Raw genomic sequence first — 27,484 nt, 5'->3', positions numbered from 1 at the left:
AGCGGGAATTGTGACCTAAATTAAAGTGTAACCAAAAATATTTAGGTGCAGCAGGAACGTTTTGTTAATTATTTCAGACATCAGGTCCACTAGAGGGCGCTGTCTACATTTTTTTTCATATATGAAAGAATTTATATTTCTAATCCACTTTATTTCAAATGAAAGCCCATAGCTTAAAGTAATCACTTTATTGCTGTGTTTACACTAACCGGCCACTTTATTAGGTACACCTGTCCAACTGCTGAGTAACGCAAATTTCTAATCGGCCAATCACATGGCAGCAGCTCAATGCATTTAGGCATGCAGACATGGTCAAGACGATCTGCTGCAGTTTAAAGCGAGCATCAGAATGAGGAAGAAAGGGGATTTAAGAGACTTTGAACGTGGTTGTTGGTGCCAGACGGGTTGCTCTGAGTATTTCAGAAACTGCTGATCTACTGGGATTTTCATGCAAAACCATCTCTAGGGTTTACAGAGAATGGTCCGACAAAGAGGAAATATCCAGTGTGCGGCAGTTCTGTGGGCGCAAATGCCTTGCTGATGCCAGAGGTCAGAGGAGAATGGCCAGACTGGTTCCAGCTGATAGAAAGGCAACAGTAACTCAAATAAGCACTCGTTACAACCGAGCTCTGCTGAAGAGCATCTCTGAACACACAACACGTCCAACCTTGAGGCGGATGGGCTACAGCAGCAGAAGAGCACACCGGGTGCCGCTCCTGTCAGCTAAGAACAGGAAACTCAGGCTACAATTCACACAGACTCACCAAAACTGGACAATAGAAGATTGGAGAAACGTTGCTGCTCTGATGAGTCTCCATTTCTGCTGACACATTCAGATGCTCGGCTCACAATTTGGCCTCAACAACATGTAAGCATGGATCCATCCTGCCTTGTATCAGCGGTTCAGACTGGTGGGGGTGTTGTAATGGTGTGGGGGAGATTTTCTTGGCACACTTTGGGCCCATTAGTACCAATCGAGCACCACAAACTTTTAAGGCATATCTGAAGGCAAAAGGGGGTCCAACACGTTACTAGTATGATGTACCTAATAAAATAGCCAGTGAGTGAGTGTGATGGACTGATTCAACAGCTCACACTATGCTAATATTACGGCTAACAGCACACAGCATTATTGGTCTGAACCTCGCCCATTCTGCTCCAGCTCAGTTCTGCTGACTGCACATGAAGTATTTGAGTTTATCATCGGCACACGTCACATTTCTGACACCAAGACTCTTCATAATGTGAGCAACAATGTGGCTGCTAACGTATTTCACCGTTAGCTTAGCAAAGCACTAATGACAACTGTTGTAGCCAGAAGTGTGTGTGTGTGTGTGTGTGTGTGTGTGTGTGTGTGTGTGTGTGTGTTTGCAGTGAGTTCTTCACTGATAATCCCTAAGAGGATTGAGTGGAAATTTGACAGGGATTTTGCTTTAACTTCACATTTCACAGCACGATGGTAAAATGTGTGTAAAATATCAGTCCCCTGATGGACGAAACATGCCTTTCTTTCTTTCTTTCTTTCTTTCTTTCTTTCTTTCTTTTCATACTTCCATTTTATTAATTTTCTTTCTTTAATAGTTTCTTTTCTTTTATTTCATTCATTCATTCTTTCTTTATTCTTTCTATTTATTTTTTATTCTTTCTTTCTTTCTATTCTTTATTTCATTGTATTTTTCTTTCTTTATTCTCTATATTCTTTCTTCTTATTCATTTTTTTCTTTTTTTTTAATTTCTTTGTTTATTTATTCTTTTTTATTCTGGCGGTCTTTCTTTGTGTCTTTCTTTTTATTTCCCCCTTATCTTTCTTTCTTTTTTATTCTTTCTATTTATTCTTTTTTTCTCTTTTCTTTCTCTTTTTCTTTCTTTCTTTCTTTCTTTCTTTCTTTTATATTTCTTTTTTTTCTTTTATTCATTTATTCTTTCTTTTTATTCTGTATTTCTTTCTTTTAGCTCAGGTAATGAATTTTTTGTGCATAAAACCTTGGTTTATTTAAGCAATTATCTAGTTTGCTATGATTAAGTTATTATATTGAATACAGTAGGGGTTATTACCCATTCATTACCTGTTTTTTAGACAATAATATAGAATGATACATAACATAAATGTTCCCATCTGTCTCAGAGAGACAGACAGACAGACAGACAGACAGAACGATACACAGATAAATAGAAAGATGGACAGATAGACGGATGGATGGATGGATGAATGGACAGACAGACAGACAGACAGATAAATAGATAGATAGATAGATAGATAGATAGATAGATAGATAGATAGATAGATAGATAGATAGATAGATAGATAGATAGATAGATAGATAGATAGATAGATAGATGATAGATAGATAGATAGATAGATAGATAGATAGATAGATAGATAGATAGATAGATAGATAGATAGATAGATAGATGATAGATAGATAGATAGATAGATAGATAGATAGATAGATAGATAGATAGATAGATAGATAGATAGATAGATAGATAGATAGATAGATAGATAGATAGATAGATAGATAGATAGATAGATAGATAGATAGATAGATAGATAGAACAATACACAGATAAATAGACGGATGGAAGGATGGTTGGACGGATAGATAGATAGATAGACAGGAAGAGTGGCTGTATTTAGTCTGGAACAGACTGTGTCTTCAGTCCTCCACAGCTCTGAGCTATAATGTCTCTTCTAGTCCTCATAATAACTAATGCACCTTCTGCTGACCACTGACAGGTGTAAGCTCAGATCGGATCATCTTCAGACACAATGAATGCCTCTGTATTGAATATCTAACATGACACATGTCCAGCTAAGGGCATGTTCCCTAGCATGAATTTGATGACAAAGAGATTCAGATTTGGAGAAAATTTAACCTTGAGTGAAGCCGTTTCAGTTCACTGGAGCTATTGTGAAATTCAACTTTAATGAAGGAGCTAAAGCAGAAACAACATGAAATGAATTCAATTGTCTATTTTACCTTCATCCCATGATCATAGTGTATTTATTATCTATTTTTAAGTCTAGATTTATTTGATCTGACCTACTTCCATGATTTCTAATGTTTCTTTCATGTGTATGATTTCCTTCATGTTTTGTTGCATTCATTATTTGTTTTGATCATGCTTCATTTTTAATTTCATTACCATTAATCTATTCTGCACAGCACGTCAGCCAGCGTTAGTTGTGTTTAACTGTGCTTTAGAAATACATTGAAAAAGAGCAAATATTGATAAATGAAACAAGACATGTAGTTAGAAATGTAGGTTACTTTAATGTATATTCTCCCTATTAACAAACCAATAACTGTGACATTTTCCTCAATAAACTCGTAATTTACAAATAGTTATTAAGGTAGAACTGTAGTTATTAGGTAGGATTAGGGATGTAGAATAAGATCATGTAGAATATGTAGTTTATAGGTAATAATTATTTACATTTTATAGCGATTTTCTGGACACTCAAAGCGCTTTACACATTGGGGGAATCTCCTCATCCACCACCAGTGTGCAGCATCCACCTGGATGACGTGACAGCAGCCATTTTCCACCAGACCGCACACCACACACCAGCTGATTGGTGAAGAGGAGACAGAGTGATGAAGCCAATTACGATATGGTGATGGTTAGGAGGCCATGATGGGTAGAATAACCCCTACACTTTTTCAAAGGACATCCTTGGATTTTTAACGACCATAGAGAGTCAGGAACTTGGTTTAATGTCTCATCTGAAAGACGACGCTCACTGAGCAGTATAGAGTCCCCGTTACTATACTGAGGCATTAGGATCCACACAGACCACAGGTTGAGCGCCCCCTGCTGGAATCACTAACACCACTTCCAGCAGCAACCTAGCTTTCCCATGTGGTCTCCCATCCAGGTACTGACCGGGCGCGGCCCTGCTTAGCTATAGTGGGCGAGAGAGCTATCTGTCGGCTAAGTACTAATAAACAGCCAATATCTTAATACTATAGCCCGTTTCCACAGAGTGGTACAGAACGGTTCACGTTAATTCATTTAATTTTGCTATTTACATTGAAATGTTACAGATATGTAACAATGTTTTGTGTCTATTTTGCTTTCACTATACTTGTTAAGTCATTCAAAGCTTTGATTAACCTACGTTGCTGTTGTTTTTAATATATTTTAAATAAGTTTGTGAAGCATTTTGAGTTGCAATTTATGTATTATATTAGTGCTATACTAATATAATTAGTATTAATATCATTATTGGGACAATTGGATTGTGAAAATGGAGTTTGCAGCACAGTCTACTATGAGTATTCAGGTCACGGACGCATTCAAGTGTTACCCTTCACGCTGGAAAAGCAGCAGACCATATGCACTTCTCTCTCAGTCTATACACACTCGAGAAACACCATGCATTTTTAAGTGCGACTCTTTTTTGATGTTATTTCAGCCAAGTGCTCTCCTCAGATACACCTGCGAGAGGCTGAGATGAGAGAAACGCCATCGGCAGAGAACACCCCTGAAAACCAGCAGCAGCAGCAGCTCTGATATCAACATCAGCAAACAAACATGCATTCATTCATTTTCCTTCGACTTAGTCCCTTTTATTAATCAGCGGTCGCCACAGCGGAATGAACCGCCAACTATGCCAGCATCTGTTTTACACAGCGAATGCCCTTCCAGCTGCAACCCAGTACTGGGAAACACCCATACACACTCATTCACACACACACTCATACACTACGGCCAATTTAGTTCACCCAATTCCCCTACAGCGCATGTGTTTGGACTGTGGGGGAAACCGAAGCACCCAGATGAAACCCACACCAACACAAAGAGAACATGCAAACTCCACACAGAAATGCCAACTAGCCCAGCCAGGACTTAAACCAGAGAACTTCTATATGGTATGGTATGGTATAATTAATATTGTATCATATCATTCATATCATATCCTATATCATGATCACATGTCATATTTTATCGTATCATATTGTATTGTATTATATCATATCATAATGTATTGCATCATATCGTTTCATAAATCATATCGTATCATATATTACATATCGTATGGTATGGTATCATTAATATCATATATCATACCATATTATTTATCATGATTACATCTCGTATTTTATCGTATTATATTGTATTGTATTGTATCATATAGTATTTTATCGTATCATAAATCATATCATATCATATATCATGATCACATATCGTATTTTATCGTATCATATTTTATTGTATTATATCATATCATATTGTAATGTATCATATCGTATCATAAATAATATCATAGATTACATATCGTATGGTATGGTATCATAATTATCATATATCATACCATATTATATATCATGATCACATACCTTATTTTATCGTATCATATTTTATTGTGTCGTATCATATCATATCAAATCATATATCACATATGGTATAGTATGGTATGGTCTCATTAATATTGTCTCATATCATATATCATGATCCCATCGTATTTTATCGTATCATATTTTATTGTATTGTATCATATTGTATTGTGTTGTATCATATCGTATCATAAATCATATAATATTATATATCACATATTGTATGGTCTGGTATGGGATCATTAATATCATATATCATATCATATTATATGTCATGACCACGTATTATATTTTATCGTATGATATTTTATTGTGTTGTATCATATCATATCATATCGTATCATATTGTCCCATATCAAATCATATATCACATATGGTAGAGTATGGTATGGTATCATTAATATTGTATCATATCATATCATATATCATGATCACATATGGGATTTTATCGTATCATTCTGTATTGTATTGTATCATATAGTATTTTATCGTATCATAAATCATATCATATATCATGATCACAAATCATATTTTATCGTATCATATTGTATTGTATCGTATCATATTGCATTGTATTGTATCATATTGTATTGTATTGCATCATATTGTATTGTATTGTATCCTATTGTATTGTATTGTATCATATTGTATTGTATCATATTGTATTTTATCGTATCATAAATCATATCATATATCATGATCACATATCATATTTTAACGTATTATGTTGTATTGTATCGTATCATATTGTATTGTATCATATTGTATTTTATCGTATCATAAATCATATCATATATCATGATCACATATCGTATTTTATCGTATCATATTGTATTGTATCGTCTCATATTGTATTGTATCATATTGTATTGTATTGCATCATATTGTATTGTATCATATTGTATTTTATCGTATCATAAATCATATCATATAGCATGATCACATATCGTATTTTATCGTATCATATTGTATTGTATTGCATCATATTGTATTGTATCATATTGTATTTTATCGTATCATAAATCATATCATATATCATGATCACATATCATATTTTATCGTATCATGTTGTATTGTATCGTATCATATTGTATTGTATCATATTGTATTGTATCATATTGTATTGTATCATATTGTATTTTATCGTATCATAAATCATATCATATATCATGATCACATATCGTATTTTATCATATCATATCATATTGTATTGTATCGTATCATATTGTATTGTATCCTATCATATTGTATTGTATTGTATCATATTGTATTTTATCGTATCATAAATCATATCATATATCATGATCACATATCGTATTTTATCGTATCATATTGTATTGTGTCGTATCATATTGTATTGTATTGTATCATATTGTATTTTATCGTATCACAGATCATATCATATCATATATCATGATCACATATTGCATTTTATCGTATCGTATCATATTGTATCATATCATATTATATTGCATCATATAAAATTATATAATATCATTTCATATATCACATTTCGAGTGGTATAGTAAGGGTTTCTTTTAAAGTCCATTGAACACAAGTCTGAGCCAATGCAGAAAGGCCTGAAGATCCTTAAGTTCTTGATGATCTCCTGCAATAACTGTATGACTTTCTTATGGATTTATTTCTGCTGCATTGTTTCTGTTTTGGTAGAGGATTAGCGATGTCGAATCACTAAACTCTGCAAATACCTTTCTAACTCGTCCCGGCCTTTGTGAGCATTAACAGATCCTCATCTGAACTTGACTGAGGCATGGCACGTTTCCACAAGCAGACCTGATGAGGCCCAGATTTTGATTTAGAGGATCCAATTGTATGTTCTTTCTTTAGGGCAGAGCTGCTAAACTCGCAGCAGATTTATTCCACTCAAATAAACCAAACACCTGAATCCCATTATGATTTTGAAATCAAAAGATAATCCTGGAGGTTCGCATATTTCTCCAGTAATGTTATTTACTTCAGTGTAATTTTGGGGAGATAAATACTGCGCAGTAAGTGAAAACACACAGATTTGTGTATTGTTGTTAAAGGAATCCTCTTCATTTATCAATAAAATGCATAGCTGAGTTTCACACTAACATATTGCTTTATTAATTCCATCTCACGTGGACCAAAGTCACGTTTCAAAGAAAGTCTGTTCACTTGGCGGCCATATTTGTGGCCATAAATGTGAAAATATTTGCATCGGCTCAGAGCAGTTCATCAGAGAAAATTTTTTCAACACATTTTTAATAGTCTAAATAATTAATTTATATATCTTTTTATCTTTGCCATGATGACAGTACATAATATTTGACTAGATATTATTCAAGATACTAGTATTCAGCTTAAAGTGACATTTAAAGGCTTCACTAGGTTGAAGTTAGGGAACGTTTTATTGTAGCCGAAATTAAACAAATAAGACTTTCTCCAGGAAAAATCGTATTACCGGAAATAAAGTTAAAAATTCCTGAATATGTTCAACATCATTTGGGAAATATTTGAAAAGGAAAAAAAAAATTTGCGCCCATTCAAGAGGGCAAACAATCCATAATATATCATATAATAACATATATCACGATCACTTACTGTACGTATTGTATTTTATTGTATCATATTGTATTGTATCACATCGTATCATGTCATGTCATACATCATCTATCGTATCGTATTGTCTCATATGATATGATATGATATGATATGATATGATATGATATGATATGATATGATATGATATGATATGATATGATATGATATGATATGATATGATATGATATGATATGATACGATACGATACGATGCGATGCGATACAATATGATATGATACCATACAATATGATATGATACGATATGATATTGTAAGGTAAAGTATAGTACAGCAGTGTATCGTATAGTATTGGAAGCTGCTTCATGTATTGACCTTAGTTCTAAAATGTACATCGCTAATGTCTGCACGCTCTTAAATGTAACGTTGTTGTCATAGTAATTGGCTGATTAAATTACCATTAATAAGATATTAAACAAGTGTAGCTAATAAAGAACATACTTTAGGGGTGTGTGTGTGTGTGTGTTCATTCATTTTCCTTCGGCTTAGTCCCTTTATTCATCGGGAGTCGCCACAGCGTAATGAACTGCCAACTTATCCAGCATATGTTTTACACAGTGGATGTCCTTCCAGCTGCAACCCAATACTGGGAAACATCCTCACTGTGTGTGTTTAGTTCTAGAGAAAAAAACTTAAAGTGCAGATCCATTTACGCAGACAGTTAATACTGCACTATACAACACTGAATAAAAGCCTTTAAAATCTACAAAACACTGACAGATACTTAGAGGGGTCTGGATATTATATCATGAGCCTGATCAAAAAAAGCATGTCATCTTCAACGAAACTGTGAAATGTTATAAAGATACCTTTGGCCATTACGTTTTAAAAGCATCATTATGCAAAAACATAATGAGAGTTGTCAGTATAAAAGCCTCACATCTGGCAGATCAAAGTCCTCCATTTTTCCTCAATACAGGGGGGGGATCTAAAAGCATACAGTTAATCACATCAACTGAAGTGTGGATTGTGTTTATCAGGACGCAAGCTGAAACCAGGTAACAGTCTGCATGCAACACATTTAACATAGCCATATTTTGATATTAAGTGATATTTACTTTTATAGGCTGGTGGCACGATGGCTCAGCGGTTAGCACTGTGGCTTCACAGCAAGAAGGTCGCTGGTTTGAGTCCCAGCTGGGTCAGTTGGCGTTTCTGTGTGGAGTTTGCATGTTCTCACATTGTTGGTGTGGGTGCTTTGGTTTCTCCCACAGTCCAAAAACATGCGCTATATGGGAATTGATCAACTAAATTGACCATAGTGTATGTAAATGAGTGTGTTTGGATGTTTCCCAGTACTGGGTTGCAGCTGGAAAGGCATACGCTGTGCAAAACATATGCTGGATAAGTTGTTGGTTTATTCTGCAGTGGCGACACCCCTGATGAATAAAGAGACTAAGCCGAAGGAAAATAAGTGGATGAATGAATTTTTGATTTTGGGTGAACTACCCCTATAAGTGCAAGTCTTAAACAACAGTTAGTAAATAAATAATGCGATTTTGAAAACTAACTAAACTCTCAAATGAAAAACGTGTGAATAATCTGCCATGTCCAAACAACATCATAAAGTATATTTAAGATATTCTCTGAAAACCTAAAAACTCCTTTATGTTATGTAGTTTTGCTCACTTTTAGGAACCGTCTCCTTGTGCAAACTACTGGCCGCACATCGGGAATACTGCATTTTTAGCCATGAAAATGTAAATCATTTTGAAAATGCTGATGTCTGTATGTAAAACAATTTTACTAGAACACAGAAAAAAAAATACCATGCTTAAATAATAAGAGATTCAGGAGTTAGTATCAGTTCATTTCAACCAAAAAAAAAAAAAAAAAGATTTGCATCACTACTCTGTAAAACTCTGTGAAGTTTATTTATAAACTAATTTTGAGAGAAGCACACGCTAATGATTGATAGCACCTGGTCCACATTAGCTAACACTGATTTACAATCAGATGATTCCTTAACCACTATAAATAACCAGAGTATCTTAATTCAGCCATCTTCGTCTTGAAGAATCCCCCCTTCCACCCCTACTCCTCCCATTTCCTTGTCAGGGCAGCACGGAGGCCTAGTGGTTAGCACCACGGAGTTTGCATGTTCTCCTCATGTTTGCATGGGTTGTCACCTGGCTCTCCGGTTTCCTCCCACAGACCAAAAACATGTAACATAAGTAAACTGACAAATCTAAACTGACAGGGGAGCTCTCGAGACCTACCTGAACTCGGACTTCCCTCTGGACCTGCAATGGAGGGGAGCTCCAGGCTCGAGGATCTCACAAGTTCAGGGCTCTCTCCCGGGACAGCATGCCAAACACGCTCCACAATCAATCATCAGCTAAGGGCGAACTCTTGAACCATAAATGAGCAGTTTTCCGTATTTTGTGATTCATGTTTTTATTTTTCCCCGTTTATTTCTGCTTTTTTTATTGCTTTATGATACTTTGATCGCTCTTCCAGCAACTTTTCACTAGGCAAAATTTGAAAAAGTGACTTTTATTATCATTTATAATAGTGCGCAGTGCTATATTGTCTGGGTTGGTGTTGTATATTACACTACAAAAGCCTTGTAATGAGCCACCAGTGCATTTTCTGCACTCATTTCTCTAGATATCATTTCTTATACATTATATTATTTCAAATGACTAAAATGTCAATAAAAGTCACTTAGTTAAAATGTGGAGTTGAATTTTCGACATCAAAAGGGGACGGAGCAGAGTTCAACATCCCAAATTGCAACTCACAATGACAAATAGACATATAAATATCACAAATTAAGAAAACTGTTGAGTAACAGATATTTTTTATAGCGTAGTATTTATAACGATGGTGTAATCTGAAATTGTGGTGGTGGCCAGTGTGTACCTCTGCAGTGCGGGCCCTCGTCTCCTCCGTCAGTGCAGTCCGGGACGCCGTTACACAGTTTGCTCATGTGAATACACAAGTCTGAACCCAGACACTGATGTTCATTAGGAGGACATCGAGACACACGGTTATGAGGACCTGGGAGAGAGAAACGGGAAAACAGAAGTGAGGATCCACGTGCAGTTTATTAGCAAAGAAGTGTCAGACAGGCAACACTCAAACAGGTGCAAACAAATGTAAAGTGTCGAGATCCCGAAGCACAAGTGAGTCAAAACACTGCACGATGCATGATCCGAAATACACAGGTCACATGACTAAAATGCCTTTAAACACCAGGTCACGTGACTAAAGCAATTCAAAGCATCGGCAATTTCAGAAGCATTTCGAGATCTGGCGAATCTGTGTTTGACTTACAGGGTCAGATAGAAAAACTATATCTCATGTAGCCTTGTGGTGCGTGTGTACTAAGTTTTAGTGCTCCAAATGGCCCGGGTTTAATATACTGTATATAGCTGCATCACCCTGGATTCGAACCCATCATCTCTACATGCTAATCTGGAACTCCCACTGCTTCACTAAATCACTTGATGCTTCAACTGTACAACGTGGGGTTTAATAACCCCAATTTGCGTAACCGTTTCTTTGCTGAAGACGTTTCAGAGCAATACATAAAAATAACCACTAGGTGTCACTTTAGAGACGGGTTTTAAAACGTTTCGAAGCTTTGTTTCAGTGTTTCCTGAAGCCTCGCTTTGCCCACCACTAACAGTAGCATGAGGTCGCGATCGCCTGATCTTATATGAAGCAAGAGCTCATAATGACATATGATGATGTGTGCAGGTGCTGTAGTGGTGTCCCCTTTCTTAAGAGTAAATTTTGAAGCCCTTCCCCTTCACTTTCTGTTTTTAAGGGCCAAGGGGAAGGGGGAGGGGTAAAAAAAAATAGTATTGTGATTGGGCCTAAAGTAGTCATGTAATCAGTCCATAATGAGTTTCAGCTGTGGCAGGAGTGATAAGTGCAATGACTTCTGGGGATTGTAGTTTGGCACTGCTGGCGATCACAACACAAACTGCTTTATTTGCATCAAAATATTCACTCAGCCAACAAATTATGGGGTCTAAAAACGTTTCTTTAACGTTCCCGTTATGCACTGTTACTTATTCGAGCGTTCTTTAAATGTTCGAAACATTGATTTGTTTAGACGATGTGTATATAACATAATAGTTTGGTTATAAGAAGATTATTCAAAATGTTTTCAATCATTTTCATTAATATCTCATGTCTCATGTTACAGAATGTTATTTAAAGTGTTATTAGAACATTCCATAGACATTATATTAATGTTCTAGGAACATCTCCCTAACGTTCTCAGTAGGTTATCAAAACTAACAATGAGTGTTATACTTCATATACTAAAAAAAGGCATGGCATAATTATTTTTGAGGAAAGTCTTCACTTTAATAAATGTTATCAATAGAAAAGTATGAATATGATAAAAAATATTCAGCCTTTGAATCACTCGAATAAATTACGTTACGATATATTTACATGGAAAACAGCTATGTTTAATTGCACACATATTTTACAGTATTGTCATTTTTACTGTAGTATAATAAATAAATGAAGCCTTGGTGCAGCTGAAGACGCTTCTCAACAACATTACATGAATTCCTAACTTTACCCTGGTATGCATGTTCACAGTGTAGACAAAATATTTGGAAAGAACACTACAATTTAGTACCTGTAGATTAAACAGCAAAGCGTGACACTAATAAAGCAGCAAAGCAATGCATTCGACATTCAGAGCAAGCCAAAACTGATTAAATGTGTGCTTGAATGCAATACAGGTCATTCTGAATAAAATAATCCACCAAATGCAATCAAGGTGACCTATTATACCCCTTTAACAAGATGTAAAACACGTCTCTGATGTAGCAAGAGTGTGTAGTGAAGTTTCAGCTCAAAATACCACACAAATAAGGTTTTATAACTCTCTGAAACGGACCCTTTTAGGCTTTAATCCTGATTTTTGATCCGCTTAGGTGACTGTCGCTTTGAATGCAAATGAGATTGTGCTCTTTTCAGAAGAGGGCGGAGCTACAAATGCCTTTGTGTCAGCATAATGGCAGATAAAACTCTCATGGACAGACGGCTGCTTCTCATTCAGGGCTGTTTATGCTAATGAGATGGTCACTAGTGGGTGGGGCTTTCCCCTTCTGATGACATGTACAAAGGGAAAATGTCAATCATAGTGTTTCTGCAGACTGTTAATCAAGCCTGATTATCAAAAATAGCAGGGATGCCCCGATTTTATTTATTTTTTACTAATACAGATAACCGATAACTACAGATCCTGAGCCGATATCCGATATATTGGCCGATATATATATATATATATATTTTTCCTACTTCTCAGCTATAGGTTATTGTTGTGTTTTTGCATATGGATCTAGGTGTTAGGTGTAGAATTCTGCCACCTGCTGGATAGTGATGAACCTAAAAGTATTATAGTTTACAAAAGAAAATGTATTGTCCTACAAAGGGCCATAGAGAGCCATTCTTTTTTCTGGATGTAGCCACCTGCTTGTCCTTTAGTAGTCCATTGTGGTAATCTTTTAATCAATAAACGTACCCAATTTCTTAAACTAACAACAACTACTGAATAAAATAAAACTGTGTGGATTTTAATTAATGTACAAAGCTAATAAAGCGAATAAAAAGACATTTAAAACCTCTGAAGACATTTTAGATCACTCATAAAAGAATTAAGTTTCAAAAAAAGTAGGCATGCACTAATTTAATTTATTTTTTAGCAATACCGATAACCGATAACTACAGATCCTGAGGCCGATATCCGATATATTGGCCGATAATTATAAATATAAACGTTTAAAATCTTTCTGCACGATCTTTTTTTATTTTACTTCTCACCTATAGGTTAATGGTGTATTTCTGGATATGGATCTAGGTGTTAGGTGTAGAATTCTGCCACCTGCTGTTTAGAGATAAACCTAGTACATTTTTACTACCAGAAGCTGAATATATTCACACACTGCTGACACATAACTGTGTTTAAACCCCTTATAAAAGTGCGTTTTGCATAATAGATCCTCTTTAATGCAGCAGCACATAGACCCGTTTTAGAAAAGGTTTACTCTAGTGTTTAAACAATTGAGCTTTTTTAACCTCATGAATCATTCAGTGGCATTTTCTTTCTGTCTTTCTTCTGCAGTTGGTTAAAAATCCCCATTTACGGCTGTATTATGACTGTGTCCATAAGTGTGCAGTCATGTGTTTGTGTTTGAGTCACTGGATGAGCTGTATGTGTGTGTCTGGACTGGACAGAGCGCTGGGCGTGGAGTGAAAACTCACCGCAAGTCCTCAAATTATTGACCACAAATGAGCGAACGTGTTTTTCCTGCAGAAGAACTGATGCAACTCAGCAGAGTTCAAGACAATAACATTCCCCTGAACCGATGAGATCATCGATACTGCGCCAGAACAAATAACACGCATGAAGTCACTGTTTTAATAAGTTATTATGACACTGGGTTTCTATTGAGAAGACTTCATTCTCAAATTAGGCGTGAAGAGAAATTATAAATAAATGATGCACAATATACAAGATTCTCAGGTTTTAGGATTCTCAGAGAAATGTGAGATTTATTTTGAATTGTTAAAAATATATTGCTGTCAAATGGGTCAAATCTAGTGGTTTGAAGTGGTTTTATAGTGGCGAACCATAAATATTTTAAATGACTATTAATTTAATGTTTCGGTGCCACAATGTGATGCTTAAAATGAGTCTTTTAATATGTCATCAAATAATTCTTAACCTAAATATACACTATATACACACTTTTATAAACTAGTGTTGCTCTCAATGACGATTTAGAGTCAAAATAAGCAGCACACATTCCTAAAACCATTGCATTTTTAATGTTTAGATGCTTGGAAACCCCCTTTTTGCCTGTGACCTGTATAAATATTAGATGCCTCTTGAAGTGGCTGTGCTAAATGTGTGAGAGAGAGAGAGAAAAAAGAGCTGAAGTAGTTCTGCTCTCTCTAGCTCCCACTGGAGGACTGGAGCTCAAACGGCTGATGATGTGTGCCATCTGTAAACTCTCATGCTGAAGGTGTAAAAGTCCCAGAGGTGCGCAGGGAAACCAGCCTGTCTCTCAACAACCGAGAGCATCTGTTAATGCCTTCTCTGACCTCCAGCAGAGCAGTCCGGCTTCACAGTGACTCCAGGAGGGATTTCAGAAGTCCAGTTATTAGTGTTGAGGTAGAAACATACACGCGCAGCTGACTGATGTACTTGTCAGGAGGATGGAGAGGAAAAATGTATGCATGGTGTGACATTTTTCCAAAGAAATTACATTGCATTTGTTTTGCAATTCACGTTTTGTAGAGTAGTCCAAATTAAACGTCCAGCGAGTGACGCTAAAACAAAGAAACTCCCTTGATTGTGAGCTATATGTCCCAGAATGCAATGCAATTGTGATGTCACAACAGTAAAGTTCCCAAATACTCAAGGTTTAGGGCTTGCATTTAAACCCATTTAGATGCTCCACCAGTAGTAGACACTTGAATGACATAATAAATGACGTACATCCGAGGGAACGAGAGGAATATTAGCAAGAGAAGGGCATAAAAATGGACTGGACTGCAGCTAAAGACTCTAATGGCATTTTCTGCACAGCATTGTGGGTAATGTAGTTTTTTCTACATGAATTCTGATGTTAAACATGACTACTTTAACATTAAGTTGGATTAACCCTGGCGACATGGTGGCTCAGTGGTTAGCACTGTGGCCACACAGCAAGAAGGTCGTTGGTTCGAGTGCCTAGGCCTCAGTCAAAGTTAATCCAGCGTGTGTGATTATTAGTCTTGATGTACAAGCTCGAAACTTTAAACTAGCACACAGTTGGCATCACTTTGTTTAGTTGCCGCAGTTTTGATCTGTGCAGAAACACGCTGTTGAGAAGCCTTCATGATTAATTACCAGTGACGAATTAAAGCGCGGTTAATAGTGAAACCTGTTAATTATTGCTTTAAATGCAAATGAGAATGTGCTCTTTTCAGAAGAGGGCGGAGCTACAAATGCCTTTGTGTCTGCATAATGGCAGATAAAACTCTCATGGACAGACGGCTGCTTCTCATTCCGGGCTGTTTATGCTAATGAGATGGTCACTAGTGGGCGGGGCTTTTCCCTTCTGATGACACGTACAAAGGGAGAATGTCAATCATAGTGTTTCTGCAGACTGTTAATCAAGCCTGATTATCAAAAATAGCAGGGATGCCCGATTTTATTTATTTTTTACTAATACAGATAACCGATAACTACAGATCCTGAGCCGATATCCGATATATTGGCCGATATATATATATATATATATATATATATATATATATATTTTTTTTTTTTTTTTTTTAATTACTTATCAGCTATAGGTTATTGGTGTGTTTCTGGATTTGGATCTAGAATTAAAGCGCGGTTAATAGTGAAACCGGTTAATTATTGCATCCCTGTACGGATGTCGCATGCATTAATACATAGTGGCTATAAAACTATACAAAGACACAAATGATTTTGTAAGTACGGCTCTGACACATTCTGGCACATTAGGAATATTGATTCCTCAACAGTACTCTCTGCTTGGTCTGTGTCCGAGTCGTACATGTACGGCTGAATGCTGGTCTGTCACTCATGTTGCTCCTCTCTGTCTGTTGCAGCTCTTGGCTCCGCCTCCTTTTTAAGTTGGGTGGGAAGTCGAAACTAATTTTAATGTGGAGCAACACGCCCCTAAAACAGCGAGCTGTGTACACGCCCCCAACATGACACTCTTTAACACATTATAATAAACAAATCTGACCTGTGTTTTGAACTGAACCTAAACTGGCACACTCCATACCATAATATTAATAATAAATATTAAAATGAAGTAAGTGAAAAACCCCACGTCCTTTTGAATAACATTACAAAAGGTTTCTAATCTCAGAGAAAGCTTTGGCATTGTTTCTGAGCCGGGGATTGTGGACTCTTGCACAGGCGTGTGCTCAGACCATAAGCCTCTTGTAATATTATGATCACATGTGGCGTTCCAGAAGATCTGGAGGTGGAAACTCTCGCCGCTCAGTCAGAAACCACAGACACATGAAAAACTCTGGAAAAAAAGCGGCATCACGTGGGAGACGTGAGTGACCCCGGGGCCCTATGACACGACCACACGCCACTCCGACAAATCAGACAAACACTGAGAATATAAAGAGGCGATGTGAAAAAAAACGACTGCCGTTTTCACTTGCTGACGTCCAGTTTATTTCTCTGATTTATAGATAGCAGATGCTTGAAGGAACTCGAAGCAGGTAAAGCTATTTAGGCCAAGGGTGAGCTGTTCAGCGGAGGCAGATTTGAACTCAAAGGCTGAATAACTGGAGGATCTGACTTACATAACGGTCCGTTGAAGACAATTATAACTCAATTACAATTTCTTTTATCCAAAACAACGCCTTGTGCTGTTTTCAGCTTTTTAAAATGGTTTAAAGGGAACCAACTGTGCAAAAATCCCTTTTTAACACATTTGTGTGTCAGCAGTGTGTGAATACATCCAGCCTTTAATGATGAAAATTGATTAATTGTGTTTTTTATAATCAGACTTGATCAGATCAGTCTGCAGAAACACTTTGATTGACATTCTTCCTTTGTACGTGTCATCAGAGGGGGAAAGCCCCGCCCACTAGTGACCATCTCTCCCTTATTAGCATAGGACAGCAGGCTTGTTTTCGTGTCTGCCACTATGGTGACACACAGGCATTTGTAGCTCCGCCCTCTTCTGAAAAGAGCACGATCTCATTTGAATTTAAAGCGACAGTCACCAAAGCAACACAATTTGGAAGAGTCAGTTTCAGAGAGTTACATCATTTGTGTGGTATTTTGAGCTGAAACTTCTCAAGACTTATTTTCCATCTTGTTAAAGAGGGAATAATAGGTGCACTTGGAATGTTGCTATAAAGTCATTAATTTGGGATATACAACATTTTAAAAGTAGTAAACTGTCCAAACATTATATGACAAAAAATGATGGCAAATGTTTTACTTATTTTAATAAGTTAATCAGGTTTTAACAAATTTATTACAGTTATACAAGGTTTAGCCAAATATTTTTAGTCTGTTTGACTAATGCAAGTTGAGACGACTAGAAATTTTCATTTGGTATAACTAAGTGAAGTTTATTTATAAACTAATTTTCGAGAGGATCATGTGCTGATGATTGCTTGCAGCCGGCCCTGCATAATTCAATTTATGATTCACCAATCAGACGATTCCTAAGCCACTATAAATACCCTCAGTTCCATATCACAGCCATCTTCATTTTGAAGAATCCGTCAAAAAACATGCAACTAATGTTAACTGACTAATCCAAATCGGCACCATAGACATGCTCATAGTCAGTAGTTATCTCTAAAGAGCGCTCACTATCTGTTCATTAGCTACAGCAGGGGAGTTCTCCAGATCTACCTGAGCTCAAACTCCCCTCTTGCCTTGCAAACGGGAGGGAGCCCCAGGCTCGAGGATATTCTGAGCTCAGGGCTCTCTCCCGGAACAGCATGCCAAACACGCTTTATAATCAATCATCAGCTAAGGGTGAACTCTTAAAACAATTTAAGGTAGTAAGATGTTTTTACAGTGTAACTGTTACTTTATTTACTCATTCAATAATTTTCGGCTTAGTTACTTTATTTATCAGTACCGCCAGCCTTTGTTTTACACAGCGGATGCCCTTCCAGCTGCAACCCAGTACTGGGAAACACCCATAAATACTCATTCATACACACACTCATACACTACGGCTAATTTAGTTTATCAATTCCCCTATAGCGCATGTGTTTGGACTGTGGGGGAAACCGGAGCACCCAGAGGAAACCCACACCAACACACATGTCCATCTCGCGATTGTACTGTCTTTCTGCCATTTTCATCTATTTGTTGCTTTCCCGCTGCGCGTTAGGGCTTAACGTCACTGCGAACCGGGCTAAAACAATAGCCTCGGACCTCAAGCTCAGAGACTAAAATCATTCCACCTTCATAGTAAAAAGTTCCAATAGCCAGAGGGAGATGTATGACCAGACATGCGTATATTTACTAAACACGAAAAGGAAACAGAACTTAATTGGGGTATCTTTTATTTGTTAATGTCTTATGGGCGAAAAGTTTGTTGTAACGCGTGTGTTACTAAACATGCACCGAGTAAAATATTACTGAAAATGTATTAGTAATGCCTTACACTACTGCATTACAGGAAAAAGTAATTTGTTACTGAAATACATTACTTTTGTAACGCTTTACTCCCAACACTGCAAATCAACAGGCATTTTGGGTCTTGATCAGCTTTAAATAACACTGAAAAACTGACTGAAAACAAATTACAAACTCTGCTCAGGCAAATGTGAAAGAGTTTATCAGTGGAGTCTCCCCGGTCAGATTTAGACTAGTTTCTATTCTGCAGTGTGTGGTTTACCCCAAAAGCCGCCGCCGGTCAGCCATATCATAAATCTCAGACTGCCATCCGGCCCAGTGGAAAACAAACTATAGAGCAAGCAGACACACAACGCACCGGCTGTGTTCAGAATACTAGCCTACTACTACTTCTAGAACACTGCCTAGTGTGCAATGAATTCCCTATGCATTTTAAAAACAGCGGAAAAATACTGATCAATGTTTTGTTTTGCTTTTTGTTCATTATTTGGGACCAAGTACACTTCATTAAGAGAAAATTAAATCAAGTAGCATTTACTTGACAAAGAAAAAATGTTTCTTTTTATCAAATAATGAGCCGAAATGAAGTGAGTTTTTACTTAAATCAAGCTAAATAATCTGCCAGTGGGGTGAGAAAAATTATAAGTCGAGTAAATACTTCTTGACTTAAGAATTTTTAGATATTTGGACTAGAAACAAGACAAAGACTCTAAGTAAGAAAGGCTTTTGTTTGCAGTTTAATCAAAATTGGAAATAAAAAAGGCTATTTTAGCTGGATTATTGCTAATATTTTTATTCTTCAAATGATATGAAGTAATGATCTCATGTGCATTTGTAAACACCAATGTTTTGAGCTGATTTTACATAATTATTTTGTATATTACTGTGATGTTTGCCTTGGTTGATTTCAAAGATCTGAAGAAATGTTTATATTTTAAATGTGGAACAAACTATCACAGAACAAAAGTTGAGCAAAAATTACCAAAAAGAAATTGTTCTGGTTTTTGCTTTAATGCGTAATTTTATTATTATTATTTATTATTATTATTATTATTATTATCATTATTATTATTATTATTATTATTATTATTATTATTATTATTATTATTATTATTATTAATAATATTAACAATAATATTATTATTTATTATTATTATTTTATTATTATAATTATTATTATTAATATTAATATTAATATTATATTATTATTATTATTATTATTATTATTATTATAACTATTATTATTATTATTAATAATAATAATATTATTATTATCATTATCATTATTATTATTATTATTATTATTATTATTATTAAAAAAACTGAACTACACTGTTCCAGTTACTATGACCATTTATGTGAAGCTGCTTTGACATTATAAAAGCGCTATACAAATAAAGCTGAATTGAATTGAATTATTAATATTATTATTATTTATTATTATCATTACTATTACTATTATTGTTGTTGTTTTTGTTGTTATTATTATTATTATTAATATTATTATTACTATTATTATTATTATTATTGTTATTATTATTATTATTGTTATTATTATTATTATTACTATTATTATTAATGTTATTATTATTATTATTATTATTATTATTATTACATCTATAGGAAACAATAGCAATAGTTCCCAACAAGCCAAACAATTTCTGGTGGTCAAAAAAATAGTTGTGCATCAAATAGTTATGTGCATTTTAAGCAGTAACTGTGATGTATGATTTAGCTAAATCTAAATACTATTTTGTTGACGTCTATCACACCATCTGAAATATTGGCCCCTGAGGCTCATATCAGTGAAATGTTCAACTCAAATTGTCCATGTCAGGTATTTCTGTCTCATAACTCATGCACATAATAGAAGCGTAATGGGCCATTCCAGGTCACTGGTGCATTCATGCATGAATAACATCAATGCATGTCTTACTTCTCTCCTTAATACTTCATTAAACTTGAAGTTTCCACACATGGCATGAACCATCAGCAGAGATCCCAGCTTCTTTTTAGCCAAATACAATTACACACACTTACAGAACATAACTTTAAAAAAGGACCCAGAATCTAACCTATAATATCCCATGACATGTACAATAGAACATATTACTCCCTGCATCTTAAACTAGAACTAGACATAATCTTACCACTGTCAATTTACCCAAGAAAGACATTTCCATCTCATAAATCACTCATGTAATACAACAGAAATGAGCCAATCCTAGTCGCCGGTGCATTCATATGTGAATAAGATCATTGTACATCTTACTTCTCTCCTTACAACTTCATCAAACATGAGGTTTCCACACATGGCAGGAACTATCAGCAGTGATCACAGCTTCTTGTTGCCAAACACAATTACACACGCTTACAGAACATAATAAAATCAACAGGTTTACTAATTCATTCATTCATTCATTCATTTTCTTGTCGGCTTAGTCCCTTTATTAATCTGGGGTCGCCACTGCGGAATGAACCGCCAACTTATCCAGCAGGTTTTTACACAGCGGATGCCCTTCCAGCCGCAACCCATCTCTGGGAAAGGTTTACTAACTCATTTCAGTCAACTAATCACTTCAGAAGTAACAGGATTACTCACTTTTTAAAAGTAAAATCATCTAATGAATTTTTTACAGACAATATATGTTTAAACAAATGTTATATACATGTAACTGGTGAAATGTTACTTCATAATGTTAAATGTACAGTACAGTGCATCTGGAAAGTATTGATAGCGCTTCACTTTTTCCACTTTTTTTTTTTGTTTGTTACAGCCTTATTCCAAGATGGATTAAATTCATTTATTTCCTCAACATTCTACACACAATCCACCATGATGACAATGTGAAACAAGAGTTTTTGAAATTGTTGCAAATTTATTAAAAATAAAAAAGCTGAAAAGTCGCATGTACACAGAGGTGGGTAGAGTATCTAAAATCTGAACTCAAGTAAAAGTGCAAGTACTCGCGGAAATTTTCACTCAAGTAAAAGTTAAAATAACAATCTTAAAAGTTACTCGAGTAAAATTAAAAAAAGTCTGATGAATAAATTACTCAAGTAAATAGTTACTAGTTACTTTTTATTATATATATATATATATATATATATATATATATATATATATATATATATATATATATATATATATATATATATATATATTAAAAATGTCTGATGGTAAATCAGACTAAACGTTCATTATTTTAGGTCTGTAAGGATTACCTAAATGATTTACATTTGCTATATGCCAGAATAATAAGAGAATTGTTTTTTGGGAGAATTTTTTATTAATTTCTAGACAGTCAAACGTTTACACACATTTTCTTGGTATTTTTAGCTTTGCTTTTAAACGGTATAACTTTGGTCAAATGTTTTGGTTCTCCTTCCACAAGCTTCTCACAATAGTTTTCAGAATTTTTGGCTCATTCCTTCAGATAGAATTGCTGTTACTAAGTCAGATTTGTAGGCTTGATCGCACAAGCTTTTTCAACTCTGCCCACAAATTTTCTACAGGATTGAGATCAGGGCTTTGTGATGGCCACTCCAAAACATTCACTCTGTTGTCCTTAAAGCACATTTGAACTCATTTGGCAGTGTGCTTAGGGTCATGGTCTGTTTGGAAGACCCATATGTGGGCAAGTTTTTATTTCCTGGCTGATGTCTTGATCTGAATGTTCTTTCTTCATGATGCCATCTCTGCTGTGAGGTGGACCAGTCCCTCCTGCAGCAAAACAGCCCCACAACATGATGCTGCCGCCCCCATACTGCACAGTTGGGATGGTGTTCCTAGGCTTGTGCGCTTTCCTCTTTGTCCTCCAAATGTAACACTGCTCATTATGGCCAAACAGTTCAATCTTAGCTCCATCAGAGCACAGGACATGTCTCCAACATTAGTCTTTTCCCAATGTCATTCAGCTAATGGTAATCTGGCTTTGTTGTTCATTCTGGCTTGTTGATTTTCCCATGTTGTCACACAAGGAAGCAGTGTGTTGAGCTTTTCCTTCAATACTATTCTACCATTGTGCCTCACATTAACTCAAATGGAGCCAATCAGAAACTTTCAAAACCTCGACACCATCATCTAAGCATTTTCAAAGGCAGAATAATCTTATTGTGTGCAAACTTGACTTTCAAGAAAAGTTATAACAGTTTCTCAAAAAATCTCTCTCTCATTATTCTGCTATTAAGCAGAACAGAAACTAATGTGATAATCCTGACTTATACCTAAAAGCGTAAACGTTTAGTCACATTCACATCTGACTTTTTTAAAATGGTTATGTGCCTTTGTATACAGTGGATGTGAACTTCTGCTGTCAACTCGATGTCCTGCAGTTGCTGCTATTGCACTCCTGGTTAGACCTGAACTGCATTTCGTTTGCTTGTAGTACTTGTACATGCTAAATGACAATAAACCTGAATGTAATTTAAGACATACGTCCTGAAAACGTTCCTAGCTGATGTCAGAAGTGCACGTTTGTTATAGTTTCCATTAGCAATGGCATAAATAAACATCGATACAGTGGTGTGTCCTATAAAGCACAAACAATGCAATTACAGCACTCAAAAAAAGCTTTCTGTCCCTGCCCATTGCGTGTTCCGGACAAGCCAAACTATTCCTCGAACAAAAGCCCTTACCGCAGTGACTATTACTAACATGTGTTTCTCTAACTATTGTTTTTCCTCAGCGGCTCCTCAGATGTCGGCGGTTTCAAGCTGAGATTAATGATCCATAACAAGAGCCCGTTTTACATCATGAATGAGGAGTGGACGTGACCTTTCACCCTCGAAACATCACGAAAACCATCCACATACCAGCAGCGTTCACTGTTTGAAGATCCGTCCAAGAGTGTGATCTGACATGCTACTTCGGAAATCTCTCTTACCGCTGTGTAAATCTGAAGCTGGTTTGGTTTTTGATGGCTCCATCAGATCGGGTCTTTATATCCGAGCTCTTTTCTTTTCAGTATTTGGGATCAAGTTATCAAAATTGACCCAAAAATTAAGCTATTTTAGCTGGGTTATTTTTATATATTCTTCAAATAAAACGAGGCATAATGATCCGCATTTTCAAACACCATTATTTTAAGATCTAGCTTGTATACGGTGGGGAAACTAAGTTTTGAACATGTGCTCAGGTGTGAGTTTCTCACAGACTTCAACAGAGTGTGTAAATCTTGATGGTTCTGTGGGTCTCGTCTATCAAATCTGAGCTTTATTTTGTAGTCTCTATTGGATTCGGGTCAGGTGATTGGCTGGGCCATTCTGCAGCTTGATTTTCTTTCCCTGAAAGCATCTGAGAGTCTCTTGGCTGTGTTTTGGATCATTGTCCTGCTGAAATGTCCACCCGGGTTTCATCTTAATCCTCCTGCTGATATAGATGTTGGACTGAAGCAGCTGATATTCACTTACACTGAGGAAGGGCAGAGGCTTGCTGAAGAACTGTTGAGAGATTTCAGCTGATATCTGAGCTTTCACTGCCCAAATACACCTCCCTTTCTACATGTGTTTAATACTTTTTCCCTGCGTCATTTCATTTTATCACTTCAATTGTAAACTAATTAGATTAGTTCTCTTTGCTTATATGAATTTCTGTGGTTAGTAGCAAGAACTATACTTTAAAATAAAGTGCGACCCTAACTTCCAACCCAGGCTCATTCTGAATACGTACCCCTATATACATTTCTGGAGAGGCTAAATAGATCCCAGGAGGTCCATTTTTTGCAGTTTTTGTTTTGGCAAATCCACCAGAGGTCGCTGTGTACTGTGTACTGTGTTCATTCGGCTGATTAACAAAAGAAAAAGAAAATGACTGAATGAATATTACAGTGTCCTACAAGGCTCGGTTCAGGGTCCCTTTTGATTTTCCTTTTATTACACATCTTGGCTTCCATTAGCTGATGTAATTATTATCAGATCTTTACAAATCAATCAGTACCATGCTGGACCGCACAGAGATTATAAATTTGCGGTTGTACCAGAACGTAATAAAGATTGATTATTCGGGAGGAAGTGTCTGTTATGCCTTATCTAGACTCCTTGTCTCTGAAACCCATTAATCAGATCAAGAATGCAGGAGTCGCATTCGACAGCAACTTCACTTCTGAGAAACTCTATAAGCAATGTTTAAAAAACAGCATCTCTGAAGTACGCACAATTCCCTCCCCAGCTGAAAGCGAGAGACTCATTCACACATTTTTATACGTGCCAGATCTGAGTGCGGTGCAGCTGCAGGAATGCTGACTCGTACTCGACTGAGATGTAGTCTTAAATCCCTTCAGCGGCCACACGTGTCACACAGAATGGATTTCAAGATCCCTTATTGACTTTTAAATGTCCTTATGGTGTCGGCCTAATGCACCGTAGCAATATAATTACTACTTACAGCACACTTCCTAAAGCTGAAGCTTGTGATTTAGCCTTTAGTCATTATGCTAATATATAGCCTCCTGGAGAAATAAATATGACTCAGTTAGCATCTTTAAAAAGTATTTTAAAAAAGTGATTGGTAAATACTTGACATAATTAATATCGAGTATGTTATATTTGTTTTCACTGTGTGTTTAGATTATTATCTGAGAATTAAAAAAGATCAATTAAAATGGATCCAAGACGGTAAGAAAGTGCAAGCAGTGACTTATTTCATTGGCTCATTCTGAAACCGTAGCCCTATATGCATTTCTGGAGATCTTGAATCATGTAGCCAGAGGTAGGTATGGCTGCATTGTCTTTAAAACGAACGCTACGGAGCAGTATGACGCCGTTCCTTTTCGAGCTTCCAGCTGACTGTTTACCTCTGTATGGACGGCTTTCCCGCTGTTACCAGTTTGCCCAGTGGCTCGCCACGTACACTGGCAAACTTGTGACATGGAGAAGAGTTGACCACAGCCACAGGGTTCGAGAACAAACAAAAGCCAAAAAACTAAATAAACAAGTAAATAACAGGGTGAGAAAGTGGTAAAATCTGAGAACGTGGTAAAAATCAGGCAGCGGCGAAGGCTTTTTTTAACCTGCTTTCTGGAACCAGACTCAAACCACTTCATCAGGGTTAACTCCTCTCTACATCTCAAGTCCGCTGACATGTGCTGTGAGTTACTGGTCAAACAGCGGGAAAGCCATCCACAGGGAGGTAATCAGTCAGCTGGTAAGCGTTAAAAGGAACGATGTCATACTAACCCGTAGCGTTCCTTTTAAAGACGAAATGAAGCCATACATACCTCTGGCGACATAATTCGCGCTCTCCAGAAATGTATACAGGAGTACGTTTTCAGAATGAGCCTATATGTTGGTAAAATGTCACTCCTCATGTTGTGACCCCATTAACAGCAACATTTCTGCATCTTAATCCACTAAAGATTTACTGTAAATCAAGTGAACAATTAACAATAACACAGATCTGAGACAGATCAGCTTAAACTCTCTGTGCAAAAAAAAAAAATAATCCACCTGTTTAATTGGGCATGAAACAGATTTAGCGACTCCTACCATGATTGCAGCTGAACTTTCTTTCGTTATGTTCTGAAGGCAGAGAATGATTCATCCTGCATTTTAATAGCCCAGACACTGAACTCCTGAATACACAATGACTCAAGCAGGTGTATAAATGATGAAGCGTTTGATGAAAGTTAACCTTGATATCTTATGCTGGGTTGATTTTTGCAGCTGTCAGATGTTGAACAACAGCTCAGCTCAGCGGGTTGGAGAGATCAGAGCTCAGACCTTCAACCCGCTCAACGTGAGACAGATCTAAATGACTTCACGCACTTGTGATACACAGATAGGAGGGAGGTTTGGTTGCGGGTTCAGTGTGGAGCCAATATTTTCTTCTAAATAAACATTTCATATTCATTAAAGGGATAGTTCACTCTAAAATTTTCTGTTCATGTCCTGTTAATTCCAACCCAAGCTCATTCTGGAAACGTTTCTGGAAACTGTGATTTACGTGGCCGGAGGTACGTATGGCTGCATTTCATTTTTTTCAAGCGAACGCTACAAGACGGTGCCGGCCGGCGGGTCAATCGGTAAAACCGGTTGGGTTTAGGGAAGGAGGAGGGTGGGTCGGCCGATTGGATCCAGTCATTCAGTCAGTCAGTCAGACAGACAGTCACTCGACAGTGGCCTCCGGCAGCTTTACGCAAGAACAATGCGGGTGCGAACGGCGCGCGCTCATGAGAGGCGTTCGAGATGCGAAAAAGCTTGCACAGCAGCCTCTCGTGGATTCGCAAAAGCAAAAACCACACAAATACGTACCTCCCGGGACGTATCTCACAGTCTCCAGAAATGTCCGCGGGGCTACTTTCCAGAATGAGCCTGGGTTGGTTAATTCACTCACCCTCAAGTCATCTAAGATGTGGAGACTTTGCTTCTCCAGAAGAACATTAAAGAGGATTTTGAGCTAAATCTGTGGATCTTGGT

At 36.5% G+C, this 27,484-nt stretch overlaps 1 protein-coding gene across 11 annotated transcripts in view; it reads right to left on the bottom strand.

Moving 5' to 3' along the window:
- Positions 1–27,484, bottom strand: part of lrp1aa (low density lipoprotein receptor-related protein 1Aa) — a 222,310-nt gene that overhangs the window by 149,157 nt on the left and 45,669 nt on the right. For all 11 annotated transcript variants that reach the window (XM_087272962.1, XM_087272960.1, XM_087272961.1 and 8 more), the window contains exon 3: positions 10,810–10,947. In XM_087272962.1, the coding sequence (XP_087129088.1) occupies positions 10,810–10,876 (67 nt within the window). In that variant the 5' untranslated portion in view covers positions 10,877–10,947. The remainder of the gene's footprint in view (positions 1–10,809; positions 10,948–27,484) is intronic.

Source organism: Danio rerio, chromosome 11 (assembly GCF_052040795.2).
Source record: "Danio rerio strain M-AB ecotype USA chromosome 11, GRCz13ab, whole genome shotgun sequence".
NCBI classification, from domain to species: Eukaryota; Metazoa; Chordata; class Actinopteri; order Cypriniformes; family Danionidae; genus Danio; species Danio rerio.
This window is presented reverse-complemented; position numbering and strand designations above follow the sequence as displayed.